The 19,846-nt window shown below is 41.1% G+C and overlaps 1 protein-coding gene across 8 annotated transcripts in view; it reads left to right on the forward strand.

Moving 5' to 3' along the window:
• The first annotated feature begins 2,715 nt into the window (after positions 1 to 2,715).
• mcf2la (mcf.2 cell line derived transforming sequence-like a) overlaps positions 2,716 to 19,846 on the forward strand; it is a 50,503-nt gene continuing 33,372 nt past the window's right edge. For 2 of the 8 annotated variants that reach the window (XM_052057585.1, XM_052057593.1), the window contains exon 1: positions 14,915 to 15,142. In XM_052057585.1, the coding sequence (XP_051913545.1) occupies positions 15,019 to 15,142 (124 nt within the window). In that variant the 5' untranslated portion in view covers positions 14,915 to 15,018. Of the gene's footprint in view, positions 2,884 to 10,253; positions 10,381 to 13,799; positions 13,939 to 14,194; positions 14,346 to 14,912; positions 15,143 to 19,846 lie in introns of those variants that run through there. The other 6 variants (XM_052057591.1, XM_052057587.1, XM_052057590.1 and 3 more) reach the window with 6 other exon arrangements.

The raw sequence follows: 19,846 nt of genomic DNA on the forward strand, positions 1-19,846 counted from the left end.
GATGCAGTGTCTTGAGATGTTCATATCAGAATCGCACCAGGTACATTGTCATGTCTCTGCTGGAAGGCTTCTATTAGTTAGTCGTGGATGAGTTGTTTGTTCAGGACTAATACGACTTGTGGGAGGACACATCTAGGCGGGCCATAAAAAAAAAAAAAAAAACAGTACCAGTCAAGGACCGAGGAGGATGATCAAGATGCATTTGACCTTTAATGACTGGAACCGTTACACATTCTTTGGAAGTGACCGTGTCCCGCACGTGTAGTTTTATTTTCTACCACAAGGTGTCACAAAGCGTCTTCCAACCATCTATTTTCTGTTTTGCTTATCTTCAATAGGGTCGCAGGGTGTGCCGGAGCCTCTCTCAGCCGTCTTTATCTTTCTTAAACCTCATATCGTGTTCATTTCGAGTTAAACAATTTTGTGTTCCCCATCAGAAATGACTGTTCCACTAAAAGTCACAATTAAAACCGAATTCGTAATTAATATTATGATTTCTGTTATATATTTTAATGAACGTGAGTTTCTACTAGCGGCCCGATGTGAGCGCGAATGGTTGTTCGTCTCTATGTGCCCTGTGATTGGCTGGCAACCGGTTCAGGGTGTCCCCTGCCTACTGTCCGAAGACGGCTGGGATAGGCTCCAGCACGCCCCATGACCCTTGTGAGGATAAAGCGTGTGGTTCAGAAAATGGATACCACTATTGATTTTTTAAAATGTTTTTAGTGTCTGTGATCCTCATTGTTCTGATCTTATTAGTTCTAAAAATACTGTGTATATATTTCGTAAAATGCATCATCAGATGACACTGTATACTAATTATTGCAGGGTTCATGATTGATTATTACTTTGGGTCAACGCTAGAAAGAACATTTGCTTTGAAACTTTTTTCCTTTCAGATTCAGTTTTTGAGTAAAGAAAAATGCTTTTTGATCTGAGAGAGAGTGAGAGAGAGAGAGAGAGAGAGAGAGAGAGAGAGAGAGATTATTAGTTTGAAGAATTCTTTCAGGTCTGTTTGTGAACAATGGATCTATTGTAGTTTGAGAACGAGTGGTGATCCTTGTTGGTTTCTCGATGAGTTGGGTGAGACTGAAATGATTCGTAAAGGCTTGGGAGATGTTTTCTGTCATCTTTTTTTGTCCCAGTTTATATTAAAATCACCAATTAGGATAATGTCTTTTTTTATGATTGCTTACTTTGAGAAGCCCGTTGAGTTGATTATAAAAATTAACATCACCAGATTTTTAATCTACACAGAACACTATAAAGGACATATTTGTGGAGAGTGTTAATATTCACTCCCGTACGTTCCAGTTCTATTTTCCTTTGGTATTTCTATATCTATATCTATATCTATATCTATATCTATATCTATATCTATATCTATATCTATATCTATTTTTTTACATAAAAGAGGATACCCACGACCCTTTCCTTCTATTCTGTCTTTTCTGAAAACATTATAAATGACGTCAATACACAGTTCTGGGATAATTTTTGGCTCTCACAAGAATGAACATCTCACCAAAGACTCAGATAGTGATACATGTATATATTAGAATGTCATTCCTTTATCCATCTCCTCCCTCCTCTATGGAATTATTGGTGGGAGGCTAGCACCGCCCACTAGAAATTCAACCATGAAGGAGGGAGTCGGGAGAGGTACAAATGTTTAGTGGTACATAATGAGATCATTCCTTGATGTCGTCATTTCCTGGAGACGTCTTCTAAATATTACGTCACTTCATGAATTGTGTGAGTGAATTCCGAACACGCCCATAGTAAATGATGGTTTAGGCCAGGGAATCAGGTTGAATGCGTACACAGCCGTTATCCCAAAACATGTGTACCTGCTCCTGCCTCGCTCTTTTGTCAATTTCCTCCCTCTCTGATTGAATGTTTGCTGGGAGATGCAAGTGTTTTAAAAAGGAGCGAGGAACGTGCAATTAGAGTAATGAGATGGACGGAATTCTACCATTTCCACCCTTGCGCTTTTGTCAATCTCCCCCCTCTTTGAATTTATGATGGCGGGGGGGGAGGGGGGGGGTGCTAGCATGTAAACAGGAGCGATAATCTACGCACACGTAATTAGAAAAACAAGATCATCCTTCAATCTCAGAGTTGTGCACGTACGGCGCACGAGCGTTCTGAATAAGGCACATATAATGCTGCATTCAAGGAAGGTGGGAAGTCGGAATAATAATGCTACAATTGCAAGGCGGAAAGTCGGAGTTAGACCTCCGACCAGGAAAAGTGCACTGGAAAGTTCCTATAATCCGCGGGTCCGAGTTGCAAATTTTTAGGGATACTGATTTCACCGACCGGCTTCGATCTGTCGTCAATGCTCAATGGTGACGACCACGGTGGACAATAGCGTGAATGGAAAACATAATTTACAGGGTCATGAACAAAGACGCACTATATTTATAATTTCGTTAACGTAGTTAAAATAACTTCCAGGTACACACAACACGATTTACACTGACTGCGTGAAGGTAACGAGACTGTGACAATCGGATCAGTCTGATTTCCCTTTTTATGGAACGCAGCATACATCAGTGTTGACAAATGACTCTCACAAGATGGCGGAAAGCTTGACGTAGATCAGGCAAGTTTGTGCGGCACACCTACTGTGTGCCGTAGTGCTGTAAACAACCAGCTGCGGAATGCTGTACTGTATCCTCAAATTACTGCCATCTAGGGGTAGTAACCGCTCACAACACAACACAGTCTTGAACACTTGATGAAGTATTTTTCTTTCAGCTGTTCAGAAACGCTTCTCAGAGAATACATCCAAACCACCGACATAGAAGTGTCGAAGCGTCTATCAGCATGTCATCATATAGTTGTTCATTGAGCATCAACGTTTTCTAAACTCTGAAGGTAATTCTCTCCCCCGACATATAACTTATACAATGTACTTTGTTAACTGATTTGCTTTAGCATCAAATAATAACGGATTGCTTGGATGGTGTTTTTGATTTATGCGCGGAGGAAAGCGCATCACATAAAACCAGATTTGTTTAGATTCACTATTTTTCCGGGGACCAGGAATCTAACGCGGTGACTGTCAAAAGAGAGAAACCCAGTTAAACTAATAATGTTTTAATTATGATGGGTGGAGCGTGGAGTTTATTTAAATTAATACAACTGTGATATTTTTTGTGCTTTGTAACTGTTGCTCGCTCGGAATAGTGCAAAAGTGCCACCAACATTAAACTGTAAGCACCGTACAGTCACCTAAATCACCAGCACAAAACGTCGTACGACCAGCCAATTAAACCTTGTGAGACGGGTCTTGTGTATCCAAATTAAACTTTAGTCGATGTGTCATAATCAACTTGCTTCGTTCTTCTACTGTCTGTTTATTTACGTGGTGGTTTAAAAGTCCCTTTCGATAACGATTGATGAGTTTGTGTTTGACCAATCCAACAGAATTCAACGGATTTAGTTTTGACTACAGTATTTAGTTCTAAAGTGACTGGTGGTGACATTGAATTGAGATCATGAGGGGAACTTCGATTTTGACCAGGTTGTCATTGTATGAAAAGTGGTTCTCAATTGCCTTACCTGGTTAAATGAAAGTTAAAAAAAATTAAAGCACCATGCATTTGAAGTGGAATAAAGAGCTGCAAAAGCTTAATCGAGACAATTAGCCTGTTATTGGTCGTTGAAAGACGTTTTATCATTGAAAAGGCTTTTTGAGTTCTAAATGTATGTGTGGTGTCCTCCAATAGTTTTTGATCATGTGGTCAGAATTTGTTTGTGAGCCATATTGGATATTTAGATTGGGAGGATAAGCCATTTGAAGACTTGTAAACTAAACTTTTTGTCTCCTATTTTTTTTCTGTATGACCTATGTTATCAATTTTCCAATCTCTTTGGATGTGTTCAGATGGGCAAATGTTAGCCACTGTTGAACTTTGACCTTTTGCCAAATTTCAGGCTACCAATGTAAATTTCCAATTCAGTACAACTTTATTCACAGTATATCACACATTTCACAACAGCTGCAACAACTAATGATAATGCAACCACAAAAAGTAAATAAAACACAAATTAGGGATACGAACACATATACAGTAGTACATATTATATATATATATTAGAGCTGTCAGTTTAGCGCGTTTTTATTGGCATTAATTTAAATGAATTTTAACGGGATTAAATTTTTACTCGCGAGATTAACGCGGCACACGTCACATGCGGATGTTACGTTGCTCTATAAATACACCAGAAACAAAACAACAAGCGCGCTGCAGAAGTCCACCCCCATGCCTGTTTTGCCAGCCACTGCAGCGCGAGACACCGAAAACGGATACTTAAAGAGTTTATGAATGGAAAGTTTACTTTTAAAAAGTCACCATATTGCTCCACTGACAAGACCAAAGTTACCTGTTCTTCTCTCTGTGTGTATCATACAGGTATACGATGTATGCCACTGACGCGATTGTTACTTGTTTGGAACTATTTTGTGTGGAAGGTTACAGCGTTCCGTGTCCATATAAATAGAGCGGGTGGAGCTTCTCTGTGTTCGTCTGACAGTGACAGTGCTCTACAACGGTAGTGACCTAGCGAAAATAAAATGTCGCCAGTGTTGTCATCGAACCAAGTGTAGTCATTCGAAATGAGGTCTACACAAAACTGTAGAGAGACTTCCGCGCAAGAAGGACCAACACAATCAACATAGCCTGACTGTGTTAGGGGGAGTGCCCACACCCCCACTTTCAGAATGGTTCCCCCCCCACCACCACTTTCAGAATGGTTTGCCCCTGCAGCACGGGGGATGTGCATGTGCTTGTTTGTAAGGCCGGCTGTTTCGAATACAGCGGCACATAATGAACACTGGTGTCCGGAGTCTCGTTATTCTTCAACAAACATACAGAAACAGACTGCTGTGTTCAAAGCAAACTTGAGAAAAATGAAGTAAATCCACTATAGGCTGAGTACTAGTGTACCTTAGATGTGCACTTTATAATGTTATATTGCTCTGTTTTGATTTCATAAAAAAAAGCTGTTAGCAGCTGTTGTGTGACAAAATATTTGTTTCACCGTTATTGATGGACAGTAATATTGTGTGAGAGATTATGTGTGAATAACTGCACCAAGTGAAAAATGTTCATGTAAAATTCAAAATCGAAATTATTATTTCAGTAAATATTTGCATTTGGCACATGGAAAACTGATTCATGATTCCATGTTGATGAGAGCATTAAAATGGCGGAAAAATATGACAAAAAATGTAAAAGGAAATTCAGAAACGATAAAAAAATGTGAGTAATCACAATTAATTTTTTAGTTCATTTGAGTTAATTATGACAGTTGCATTTTTAATTAGATTAAATATTTTAATCGTTTGACAGCTCTAATATATATATATATATATATATATATATATATATATATATATATATATATATATATATAATTAAATAAAATGACCGTATTAATGACGTACAAGGCCTACAATTCAAACATCTTTCACCACCTAACCGTGTGCAAAGACTGTTTGATGTAATGATCCGGAAAAAGTTGACGGCTTGGCTGAGTTTTGCTAAAACGGCATCGACTATGCCTGTATTAGCCTAAGGCTAGATAGTGGCGAGCATGCTGGGAGTCAGCTGTCTTTTCAGTAATCAAACAGTACTATATGTCTGACTTGCGGTATTTGAGGTCACGCATTACAGTAAACCAGGGGTCTGAATTAAGGCCCACCAACCCGGTAAATATGGGTTGAAATTAATTTTGATGAGTGTTGATAAAAAACTACCTTTTTGGCCGGTGAGGCATGCGGCAATTATGTCGATCTGATACACTTCGGGTTACGCTACGGTGCCTGTTCAACGAAAGAGAAGCACATGTGCTTCCCACGGGTGTACCCAGCACAAGTGTGGCTTAACTTTGTTAAACTAAATGCAGTGTCACCTCAATGCAACACTTAAGTTGAGATTGTGGAAAGCATGTTGCATGACGTGTATTTAATTAATGGAGTGCAGTGTCTGACGAGCTAGATGCTTGCCACCACAACAAGACTGAGACAACAGTACTCTAAACTTCAATGTCATAATCGGAGGAGCTGAACAATGAAGTAGGTCTATTTCCAACATTGATGCATCCAACTAAACGATGGGTCAATTCAAATGCAAATAACCATTTACATTAGGATCTTTAGTGTTTTCTATACCAAGCGAGCCTGTATTAATCATCTGCAGTAATAGACACCACTGCGTCCACAATGGGAACAGTCTGCCTGCTGTTAATCTCAATTGAGTGACCAAATTGCCCTGCTTTTGTCTTGTCTCCACAGTAGGTCCGCCCATCAATGGGATCTCAGTGTAGTGTGCACACAGTGACCCTGGTGTGTGTGTGTGTGTGTGTGTGTGTGTGTGTGAGAGAGAGAGAGAGAGAGAGAGAATTTATTTTCATTATGTTTTCAAAAATAAAGCTTGAGTGAAAGTAAAAAAAAATCTACCAGCAATACAATCAATTTTATAACTTCGATATCAGTATCACTATCAAAGTGTTGACTGCACATAACAAGCTTACGTTAAACACCAAACCATCAGATGAGAAAAAAATAAGTAGTTTGTGCACCGTATCTTTTTGAATTTAACACAGAACTGTTAGGTTTCATTATTATCCATGCTGCAAGAAGTTAGTTCTGTTCTGACAATGACCAGTTCTCCTATTGGCAGAATGATGCATTTGTTCTCCTATTGGCAGAATGATGCATTTGTTGCTAAAATGCTATAATTGATATCAACCCTAATTTTTATGTCTGCTTGTCAGTCTTTGTACACTGGTAAGAATTGTTTGGAGCTAGAGAGATATCACATATATCTCCTGGAATTTTCTGGTATAGGCTAAATGTTACATTCAACAAAATGTTAACATGAAGCACTGTAAATGACTATTCATTAATTTTTTCATACTGATCGCGGTGTTTTAAATGAAATTTCACTTTCATGAACATGATAAAGCAAGCTGACTAAATATAGCATGCTCTTTTCTTCAAAGTGTGACAGTGAAACTCCTCTACAACAAATTCATGTTTGCAGCATGAATTTTTTCACAACGGGGTACTTTTCACTGGAATAGATTTTTTTTCTCAGACGTAAACACGAACACACACAAAAAACTTATATACCGGTATGTACTTTTTATTTTTATTCCACTAGTACATAAGTATGAGCATACACTTATTTGACACTTCATATAGCCAGCATAGAAAGGAAAAAAGGGGAAAGAAATTGTGAAATTTACGATCAGCATTCACTTTCACTTACATCAATTTCTTGCATAATGTCTTTTATTTTGCTTCCTCTATCTTTCATTTTTATTACCTTTAGGTCCGTTTTGTCGCCATTTTAGCAATGTAACGTTCGTAATGTGTCTGAAACAAATACTTTCTGTACTACTGCGCATGTGTAAACCAGTGTGGTGGTTGCGGTTGCAGCAGAGGTCGCTGTGGCATGCTGAGGTTGGATTAGACTTTTGCGGCAGGCTTGCTTTCGTTGTAGTGAATCTCATTGCTAGGTAAGAGCAGATAAAAAGATTTCGTATAACGGAACGGGGGGACTTAGTTGTGGGGGGAGGCAGAAAAGTGGGAATGACTTTCATGCATGAAAATATTTTCACACTAGGGGGTATTTTCGCCCATGTCGATTTAATTGTAAAGGAGTTTCACTGTATAATGTCTTTTTGGACATCAACAACAGCAACTCTCTTCAAGTCAAATTAGGACTTAATTAAGATTGTACACAAAACATGGCATCATCCCAGCTCATATCATCAGTACACACTATGACTTTGAGCAGTAGGCGGGATACACCATGAACTGGTTGCCAGCAGGGCATGCATAGACGAACAAGCGCTATATAAATCAGCATGTATTGTATTGTATTATAACCATTCGTGCTTACGATCACATCTAGGTAGAATTTAGAGCATACAATCAACCTATCATGCATGTTTTTGGAATGTGGGAGGAAGCCAGAACACCCGGAGAAAACCGATGCAGACACTGGGAGAACATGCAAGTTCCACGTAGGATGTCCGAAGTACTTTTGCATTGTGAGGCGGACATGCTTAACAGTCGTACTTTCAGGTTTTTACTTTTAAATGTTTTTAAAGTTTTCTGTTCATATGTTAGGGCGGCGCGGTAGTCCAGTCGTTAGCACGTTGGCTTCACAGTGCAGAGGTACCGGGTTCGATTCCAGCTCCGGCCTTCCTGTGTGGAGTTTGCTTGTTCTCCCCGGGCCTGCGTGGGTTTTCTCCGGGTGCTCCGGTTTCCTTCCACATTCCAAAAACATGCGTGGCAGGCTCATTGAACACTCTAAATTGTGGATGGTTGTTCGTCTCTGTGTACCCTGCGATTGGCTGGCAACCGATTCAGGGTGTCCCCCGCCTACTGCCCGGAGTCAGCATTGTATTTATTGGAAATAAATATCAGAATCATCTTTAGTGGCCATGTATGTAGAGCACACAAGGAATTTGTCTCTGGTAGTATAGGCTGTCCTAATATTGCAAGAACAAGCAACTACGATAAGCAAAAACATGCCATATATGTGTTGAAAGACTTTCCGCAATATTAGGGTACTAATGTGCAGTAGTACCACCCATTGAAAACTCTGCAACAATGTGCAGAGTCATTGAGCAGAGAGAAAGTGATGAGTGGTGCAACACAATACTATGGCGGTTGTGCAGATGGTGCATTGGACGATTTTAAAGTGACCAGTAGCAGTAATTGCAGTAACACTTTAGGTGTGCATTATGCAGAAAGTCCTTGAGCGCTCATGTTTTATGCTGGGGAATATTGATCGACAATTGTTCAAGTATGTCGACAGCTGTCGCTCAATAATCAGTCCAATAATACTGTCCTTCGGAGGTGGAGGGGTGCAAAATTTGCAAAGAGACACTGTAGATTTGAGTCGCATGGTGTGCATGGTTGGATAGCGGCGACTTTTAGGGGAATACCTGGAAGAGGTGGAGGACAGGATATGAGGGTGGGTGCAGTGGGATTTTTTTCTTGGCTCTTGGTCCTTGTCTTGATTGTTGCAAGTCCTTGACAATGGGTAAGACGGAACCAATGATAATTTTTCTGCAGTCCTAACTGTCCGTTGCAGTCGGATTTTGTCCTTTTTGTGGCGGCACCAAACCAGACGTTGATGGAGGAACACACAGTCTGACTGATTTGATGACTGCTGTGTAGAACGGTCTCGGCAGCTCCTGTGGCAGGCAGTGCTTTTTCAGCAGCCTCAGGCACTACATCCTCTGCTGGGCCTTTTTCAGGCTGGAGTTAATTTCCTGAGAGACTGGAATTGTAATGAACTTGAAGGTCTCGACGGTTAACACAGGGCAGTTGGATAGTGTGAGAGGCAGTTGCGGCGAAGGATGTTTCCTGAAGTCCACGATCTCTACAGTCTTGAGCATGTTCAGCTCCAGGTTGTGGTGGCTGTACCAATGTGCCTGGTGTGGACACCCATGCTTGATTGGTTTCGAAAAGGCTGTTCATACGCTTTTAGCAGGTTATTTGCAATTGCGTTGACTAATCGTTTAGCGGTTAGACGTACCAGTGGTGGCAATAGACGTTATTTTATTGTTTAACTCACCCGGTGATGTCACTGAAGTTTGGCCCGCTGTAGAAGGGACGGGCAAATGACAACCCTTTTTTGTAACAGGTAGATTTTCTGTCCATGCATGCTGCTGAACACAAATCCAACAATCATTTTGACTAATGATGAAGATTGATATTGGTGGGAGGAAAATAGCTTTTTCGGCCATAATTTATTTGGAAGGTGCATAAAAGTGATGTGTAAAATGTCTTCTGTTTTTGAGATTGCTGAATTCAAACGGTGGCAAAATGGGCCTTTCACTTGGACAGCACTTTTCCACCTACAATTTTGAGTCTAAAATCATTTCATTAATTATCTCAGTTCAATCAATTAATAACATCAAAATAATAAAAATGATGTGCCCATGTGTGTCCAGCACTGATGTGCATGTGTCCATTTCCTGTGGCTGTAGCTAGATCGTGGAGCAGACACATCAATACATCGATTAAATCAATGTATCGTTCCACCCTCAATGTATGCACAAAATAAATTACACGACTAAACATGCGCACTTTGACCCATTACTGTTTTGGGTGTACCCAAGAAAAAACCAACAAGGGGGCTAATGATGCCATCCTTGAAAGGAAGGAGGTTTTCTTGTACTTGTTTATAGCAATCGCTGCGGTTTGCTGCTTTCAGGCCGTGAGACGCATGTGAGGAAGACGGTCAACGAGGTTAGGACCTTTTCGCACCCCCACGATGGGAGCAAAGCTGTCTGTGGAAGACGAGTTGGAGCAAACGCCGGAGGTGCTGTCAACAATCAGTGGTAGGAAACCATTACTTCGCTTTTATTGCTGATGTGGTTACTTCTACCAGGTGTCCCATCTTCAGGCAACCTTCTCCTTGAAGGTATTTTGCCTGTTTTCCACTTCGTGGGCTCTACTTCCGCTTTGTAGGAGCAAAACAACCGACCACAGGCATCAGTGGAGACGGTCCAATGCAGGGTGGTAATCTCCAGCCCACTGGTTGTCATTCGAATGAAAGCTAACTGGGCAGGCCCACTGCATGAGGCAGATACACCCTTAAAAAGAGCCCCTTTTACCATGGTAGGAAATATGATGTCTAATGATCCTTGATATAGTTTGTTGAAAGTATGCCACAGATGCGTGACAGTCCGTTATGTTAAGTGGGCCAATGGCAAGCCCAACTTTTGAAATTACAATGACCAGTGGGATGGATCTTCATATCGCCACGTGGGTCTGTTAATTTGACAAATTATTGATCATTGTAAATTGAAAATGGCGTGCTCTCCTTGACAACGTAACGTTAATGGCTCAACAAAAATGCCACTTTTCGGTTTCCTGAAAATGATGGTTTTGGCGATGCAAAGATGCTGCCCGTCACCAGTGATAAGCAACCAAACTATGCAATGAATTGACTTTTACACTTGACTTATGCATATAACTGAAATGTTGTCCATAATTAAGCTAGCACTTGGCACCTTCTGCTGCTTCCATGTGCATTCTGGTGTTACTTTGAATGAAGAACGTCAGGAAAAAAAAATGCCATCTAACAGTTGAGAAGTGACAGGGACAGGCTGCTCTGCTGCTCAAACATGCAAGTGTGAACAGTAGTGATGGGTCCAGCGACACCGATGCATTGATGCATGCGCCGGGCTCACAGAGCAAACCACGTGTCGGTGCATGTGCCGCTTCATTACGTCACGTGATTAACACATGAACTGCACCGGCGCAGTTTAGACTGCATCGGCTGCGTTGACACAGTCCCGGCTGCTAATTGACACATCGGCTGCGTTGACACAGTCCAGGCTGCTAATTGACACGTAAACTGCATCGGTGCAGTTTAGACTGCATCTGCTGCTTGGCACAGTCCAAGCCGCGGCACTTAGTCCAGGGGGCGTTGACGCAGCAAAAGCCCGCACAGTGTGTCCTAAGGAAGTGCGTCTGGCGACACGATGCCGATTGCCGAAACAAGCTAGACCCCACCCTCGCTCGAATAAAAATATATGTTTGGGCAACACGGAAAACACACTGATTATCAGAAAAAATGTGTCCGGCTGACTTCTAGCGTCATGCCGGCTGTCATATAATAGGCTATTATTATATGAGAAGTGTTTTATGAACGTTTGTACTGTACGTCATATTCCAGTTGATTGAGAGGTCCCGCCTCTAAGGGGGAGTTCCAGAAAGTGACTGCGAGTGAGCACACCGCATGTTTGATGACTCTGCCACGTTGCTATTAAAAGTCACATAAAACGTAAACCTTGTCTGCTGACCATCATTACATCGGCTAGGCTAGTTTAGCTGTTGTCGTAGTTCAAAGCTTAATATGTGGCGTGGGTTGGGTCGGCGCCGCAAGTACGTGCTCGCGCGCACAGCTGAGAGCAGCAGCCTATCGACTGCTGAGTGCTGAGACGCGCTTCACTCGAGTGACGTTGCTACAGTACGTGCATATTATGGAGCAGCTTCCGGACAAATACAAATTGTCCGCCGCACAGAGCCATTTTGATCTCCTTTTGGAGAATAAGGTATTCATTAAAATCTCCTTGTCTCACCAAGTGCCTCCCGGATTTTTGACATGTCTTATTCCATTGTGTGTGTGTCTTCTACACAACAGAGGAAATAGCATGCATTAAATGCAACAGACTGAAATTTAAAACACTGGAGCATCTTATTTTTCTAAATCAAAAATTGTGAAGACAAAGCCCACAAGCATCCTCATTCACATGAATTTCACATTATTGAAACACATTGAATGATACAATATGAATGCATGGATGTGAATGATATTGTCAAGGGTCAATGTCATCTTTATTGTCAAATATGCTTTATGTATGACATGCAGCATAGATGAAATTTCTTCCTCTCAATCCTCAGTGCATACATGCATGTAAACATGCTGTGCATTAAACACACGCAGCTAAAAAAGGATAGCAGCTACACTATATAAAAAAAGGCATGTAATCTGAACAGTATAGACAATATAAACAGCATAAACAACAACATAAACAATGGCGCTTGTGGCTACACTGAGCTTTTAACTCATTCAGTACCAGTCATTGGGTAGAGTGAGGTGGTGCATTGTATACACGTCATCATCAAATCAGTTTGTTCAGTCTGTCAAGTGGGTTGGCTGCAGGGATTTTTAAAGTCCAGCAGGTGGCAGTGGTCAGCAACACAGTATCGGTACAGTATCAACACAGTGTGTCATTGTGTCGACACGCCTCACGAGGCCTCATGGACCCAAGAAGCCTGTTCACTGAACAGGCTTCTTTCGGTGCTGGTTTCTCAACTCAACTGTATGAATACAGCACTTTAAAACAACCACGGCTCTATACAAAGTGCTGTACATGGAGCAAAAAGAATTAATACAACAATTAAACAAATTAATAATTAAGACAATAGAAAACACAAAAACAGTCCAACTAAAAATCAAGTCTCCTGCTGACTCAAAAGCCGAAGAATATAAATGAGTTTGAAAACCATTTTTAAAGATGGGCAGCGGTGACTGCAGGTCATTCAAGCAGGTGAAGCTCATTTAGATGATGTGCCGCTTGCTCGCAGCTGCTGCACAAGGCTACTTACTGTGTATCCGGCTGTGAGTGGGCTCTGATCATTAGTTTGTTGGTCTGTGTTAGTGAGTCTGCTTCACAATCTAAACTGCTACTGTTGTGAAGCTGCTTTAATGTTGAAGGTTGCTGGCCAGTCTTCTGCCTCTCTCCTCACAGTGCTGGGACTCAAGTGTATTGATCACACACGAGGCCACGTTTGTAAGAGACAATATAAGTCATACGCTTGTCATTGTGTGTTGACAAACTGCTGTGTTGCGGTATGCCTCCATCTTTGATTTAATACAGCTAAAATTGCTTTTTTAAAAATGCATTAATACTTTCATTATGGAGTTTGTTTGACGAACACAGGTAAGTGTAAGTAAATATACACACTGGAACTGAGTGGAAGCAGGCAGATTTTTTTTAAATACGGAAGGCGCCAGTTGATCTTCAGGCCTGCCCAGAAGGGTGGGCTGTAAATAAGTGGACACTGAAGTTTGGTTTGCAATTCATTCAGCACATTAAGTTGAAAGGAGGGAGTGATGTCAGAGGGACACCCCCCTCCTCTCTCTTCCTCTGATAAAGCAGCCCAGACATTAAGAAAAACAAACATGCACAAACAGCAAGCAGTGGGGTAGCATCGGGCCAGCCGAGCCACATTAATATGACATGAGGTGGCTGCAGGGACCATGTCTCTGGTGGAGTTGATACAAGAAGTTCAAACTTTGTTGCGTCAACTGCTTCACAATTTGTCTTTTGGCCCACACACCCGGCACGCATCAGTCATCAGTTGCGGCCATCACACTACCTCAGGTTAGTTTTCTCTTTGGCATGTACTGCCCATATCACATTTTGCTTTCATCTAGACAAGTTAGCACCTTCAGATTAGGCTATATACAGTGTGTAATATTTTATATAGAGCTTTGAGTGAAACCGCAGTGTTATGTGGCAGCTTAACCTTAGTAACTGATTAGCTTTGGCAAGTGGCTAATCGCTAACAGAGTTTATGCCTCTGTACACCCACAATGCAGATTTGTGGCTCAGCTGACTTGCCATCACAAGTTGAGCAATCAATCTGACTGTAAGAGAAGAACAAGATCGGCAAAATATCAGTACAGCCGCACAAGCGTGTGTGTTTGAATTGACCATGTCTGCCTGTCTTTGCTGTGGAGGAGCAGGACAAAAAAAGACTCTGAAGTATTCACGGATTGACAGCACAGGTGAGCAGTGATTTACCGGTATATGAATTAGGTTTTGCGCTCTTTGAAATGATTACAACAGACATGGAATTGCTACATAGGACCGTTCCATATTCACTCGCAGAGCATGAAACCAGACAAGTCAGAGGACATTTTGTATTTGAGCTTTTCTAAGCAAACAGTGTGCGATCCCTTCGGGCCACTGCTGTGTTTTGAAAGCGCAGGCGGCTGATTCTGTAGTTAAGGCCTCCTTTGTGGAGCTATGCTAATGCTAATGCTTTGGGCTTGCAGGACGAAGGTCCCTGAAAGTTCATTCAACTTCTGAAAGTGAAGTGCCGGAAGACTTGGAAATAAATCATCCAAGTCATTGGCTGTGCAATGTGCAAGCCGCAGCTTGTGCTCGCAAGTGTGTGTGTGTGCGTGTGTGTGTGTGTGCGTGTGTGCGTGCATGCGTATGGGAGCATGTAAAGTGGGATCAAGGATGTGTGTTTTGGAATCATGCCACATGTCTCAAAAAGTTGTTGGTCTGATCCTCATGTGCGGAACAAAGGGGCGGGACAGAAAACGGAGGAGTGATGACGCTCGTTGACAGGTGTACGTGTACGGAGAGGGAGATACAACCAGATGTATAAAATACACTGAGGAGTGCAGGATAAGGTAGGCGGTACTCGGTTATTACCCTGTGGCAGTGGAGATGGGGACCAAAGAGGAGAATGACGGCAAGGAATATGGAGTTGAGCGGTTTGGCTGCATCTCACTGGCAGAGATGGAGAGCTATTACAGATACACCCAGTGCTGTCAACAGCTGCGTCGTAAGTGTGTGTGCTTGACTTTGTCTGATTTCGCCGACTTCAACTAAAAGCATGGATGCAATTATGAGCTGGTCCATGTAAATTGCTTCATTTTAATGTCATTTGTCACCTCGTGGCTGGAGGAGCTTGTCCCCGTTTAAAGATCTTCAGGATGTGCTTATTGAATTTGAAAAGGAATTGACATACTATAATCCGGCTTGAGTGAGACACTCTGAAAAACCTTGTCAGCGACTCTGAGGGCTCCTCTTCAATATAACGCAACATTCATCTCAACGTGATGATTGTCGCGTTATATTGTGGCCATTAAAGTGCCATATGTTGTTTAGTCAAGGTGTTTCTTCAGTCCCGCAGATCGCATTCCATATTTTTACAGCTTGGGAGAAGAGCACATCCTTGTGTTTATTCAAGGTGGTTCAATATCACATTTGCATAAATTGTGCGCACATGTTTGTGTGCGATGATGGCTCCTGTTATGGTGCGTATATTTTTGGACCTTGATACCTGCTCGGGCTACTCTGATCCATTTCCTTTGGTCTTTATTTAGAGCTGATCAGTCTATTTTTAGTTTTTACAAGAGCAGTAGTACTACTCCAACATGCTTTGTCACTCAGACAGCTGCTTACCGGTACTTATTTCCCTCTTACTGATTTTTTTTTTCTTTCCATTCATACCTTACTATTGCTATCAATTTAAAGTTAATCAACCGCATGTAATAAATTGACCTTAAGATAACAGCTTCTGACTCATCTGTGTTACTGCCATACTGTGTAGTGGCCTAGACCAGCCACCTTTTGAATGGCTTTCCAGGCCATTTTTATGGGGCCTGCATTTACATGTGCCTGTTAAGTGTGAGCCTCATCCACTAATACTTTGTTCACATTTACCGAACATGTACTGTAGAGCAGTCCACATGAGTAGACATCCTGAACGGAGGTAATGAACTCCATAAGTGTCGACATTGTCTCAGAAACGGCATGGAAGTTGAAAATCTGAAATGTGGCACTTGAAACTTGGAGTGGAAAGCCTCACTTGATTGTGTTTCATGCTCGCATCGGTGTTCAGCGGCATATTGGCCCGGTCTTTTTGGCTTCTTTCCTTTCCTCTTTGTACTGGATTTGCCACAGTGGCTTGAAAGTCAGTTCCACTTTGTTGCACACATGCTGTTGAACTTTGAGAGGAAAAATATATTGTTTCTTACTCTTTAAATCTCAAATGGTACACATTCATTATTTTAGACGTGCAGTCGCCTGGTTAGATTATATATATATATATATATATATATATATATATATATATATATATATATATATATATATAATTAGAGCAGTCAAACGATTAAAATATTTAATCTAATTAAAAATGCAACTGTCATAATTAACTCAAATGGACTAAAAAATTAATCATGATTACTCACACATTTTTTATCGTTTCTGAATTTCCTTTTACATTTTTTGTCCTATTTTTCACCCATTTTAATGCTCTCATCAACATGGAATCATGAATTAGTTTTTTATGTGCCAAATGCAAATATTTACTGAAATAACAATTTTGATTTTCAATTTTACATGAACATTTTTCACATGGAGCAGTTATTCACACATAATCTCTCACACAATATTACTGTCCATCAACAACAGCGAAAACAATATTTTGTCACACAACAGCTGCTTTAACAGCTTTTTTAAAATAAAATCAAAACAGAGCAATATAACATTATAAAGTGCACATCTAAGGTAAACTAGTACTCAGCCTATAGTAGATTTAAACCATGGTTACATACTTCATTTTTCTCAAGTTTACTGTGAACACGGCAGTCTGTTTCTGTATGTTTGTTGAAGAATAACGAGACACCGGACACCAGTGTTCATTATGTGCCGCTGTATTCAAAACTGCCCGCCGTACAAAAAAGCCCACGCACTTCTCCCTGACTGCTAACACAGTCAGGCTATGTTGATTGTGTTGGTCCTTCTGTGCGGAAGTCTCTGTACAGTTTTTGTGTAGACCTCATTTCGAATGACAACACTTATTTTCCCTAGGTCGCTACCATTTTCAGACAAACACAGAGAAGCTCCACCCCCTCTATTTATATGGACGCAGAACACTGTAAGCTTCCACACAAAATAGTTCCAAACAAGTAACATCCGCTTGTGACGTGTGCCGCGTTAATCTCGCGAGAAAAAATTTATTCCCGTTAAAATTCATTTAAATTAATGCCAATAAAAACGCGCTAAACTGACAGCTCTAATATATATTTATAGTTGCTGCGAGAGAACATTGTCATTGCTTTGGACAATCAAAACGTGTTGCTCAGCTGCTTATAACTTCCTGTCATAGTCCTCTGAGTCTGGTGTGAGCATCCCGTGTGTGTGTGTGTGTGTGTGTGTGTGTGTGTGTGTGTGTGTGTGTGTGTGTTCGTTTTGGGCACTTCCTCTTTAACTGACATGATAAATCACACTATTATTCATGATTTCACTTCATCTGATGTGCTTCGGTTATGTCCACTGTGGCGCAAAAGTCTTTGACCACCTTTGACCCTTTTTCCGCTTTTTCATTTTGACATACAGTAAATCAGTAAACACATTTAGCAGAAATAATAAAATATAAAACATTGATTTCCACGATTCTTTGTCGAGGGGTGGCATATGTTGGCAAGGAAAACCTGATTTAATGTGGTGGGGATCTGTATACAGGTGTTGGATAATAGCCGGACAACTAAAGGAGAAGCCATTGCTTGTCTCCTTTTTGGTTCTCTTAATGTCCACGATCCAGATCAACACTAAGATACTCTTTTCTGGTAAAGTTTCTCTCTTTCACATGCGCACACCATTCCACAATGTTTTGTGTGTCAGTTTGGTAGTCAGTTGAGTGATAACACAATAGCAAACAACCACAAAACATTGCATGCTCTGTCAAGGCCTGCACTTGGCCGAGATAAAAAGCAAGTGGATGATGAACGTGTCATGAGTCTATATCCTCTGCCTCGTTTGTCTTTTTGCCTCAAGTTGCCTCTCAATTGGCATCTTCCTGTTTACTCTAAATCCACCAGCAGCGGAAAGAGTCGATAGTGCCCCATATAAATAAATTTAACTAGTCTGCCACACACACACGTCTCGCTTACATCCCGTGGAAGCATGTCTGTCTGTCTGCACATTTATCCACTGTTACTTCATTTCAGTGAAAACATATCAAATTTCTCAAAATTTATCATACAATACTATGTGTAAGTATTATAATTGAAAAAAACCCTGTAAATTAGTGATCGCAGTGTGACAAACATGAAATATAGTAGAAATGTCAAGCCTCGATTTATTGTCTTGCGTCTTTGCAGCCAGGTTGTTGTGCACTAAATCAACTTAATTACGAAACCATAAAGATGGGAATGAATATGTTCATTATTTTATTCAGAGTGATTCAAAATTCAACGTGCCTGTTAATGACTTGAAGTGTTGTCGTCATGCTACTAGTGATGGGGACCATTCACATTGGAACCGGTTCTGTTCCGGTTCTCAGTTCCTGGGAATCTAACGGTTCCCATTTGTCCCGATTTTCGGTCCTTTTTCCCCCTTATTTCTCATAATAAATGTTCATTTATTTAATCATTCAAAAACATCAATTCAACTATTATTTTTTACCGTTTGAAATTGGACTAATAACAAGACATGAATAATTGAAACCAAATGAGAATGTAGTAAAAATAAAGGTATTGGATATAAAAGATAATGCAAACAATAAATTAATAGTACAAACTACAAAGTGTGAAAACAAGTTCTTTGAAATGAACTACACAAGGTCTGACGGTATGAATCGTAATACTGTAGAAGGAACAAAAGTAAATAATTGTATTAGTGTTTGTTCTTTGTGCATTTATTTTTCAAGGATGCAAGGCCTGCTGCACACATTATTTGAATGCACCCGTCGCGGTACATCATGGTCGTTCCATTTTGGCAATAAGCTTTTGCTATTTTTCCCATGTGAAATAAGGGGTCAAGGGTTCTAAACCTCAGTGTGTGTGTGTGTGTGTGTGTGTGTGTGTGTGCGCGTGTGTGTGCGTGTGTGTGCGTGTGTGTGCGTGTGTGTGTGTGTGTGCGTGTGTGTGTGTGTGTGTGTGTGTGTGTGTGTGTGTGTATTTCCTGAGCTCAAACAATTCATTGAAACAAGGTAATAACTATTAAGGGTACACCTCAACAAAAAATTTCATCTCAATAACTCGTCATGTGCCTTTGAGCATCAATTACAGCTTGACGACGAAGTTTCGTGCTGTTCACAAGTCTTATTGTCTGCTGAGGCATGGCATCACAAATTTCTTGAAGGGCAGCCCTCAGCTCATTGAGGTTCTGTGGTGCGGAGTTTCGAGCCTCTACATGCTGACTCAGCTGATCCCACAGGTTTTCAATTGTATTCAGGTCTGGAGAAAGCGCAGACCATTCCATTTGAGGTACACCAGTCTCCAACAGCCGTTCCCTGATGATGCGACCTCAATGAGCTGGAGCATTGTCGTCCATGAACATGAAATTAGGCCCGTGTTGTTCACGTAGAGGCACAATCACTGGATTAATAATCGTATTCAGCTAGTCTGGGTTTGAGCACTGAGGCCCACTGGTAACAAAAATGCTCCTTGGCCCATGCAAGACAATGACGCCTGTGCCCGGTGGTGTGGACAGGTACCCTTGTGGCTTGTCCAGCACATAGACCACCGTGATGAATACGGTT

The sequence above is a fragment of the Hippocampus zosterae genome, chromosome 2 (assembly GCF_025434085.1).
Source record: "Hippocampus zosterae strain Florida chromosome 2, ASM2543408v3, whole genome shotgun sequence".
Classification (NCBI taxonomy): domain Eukaryota; kingdom Metazoa; phylum Chordata; class Actinopteri; order Syngnathiformes; family Syngnathidae; genus Hippocampus; species Hippocampus zosterae.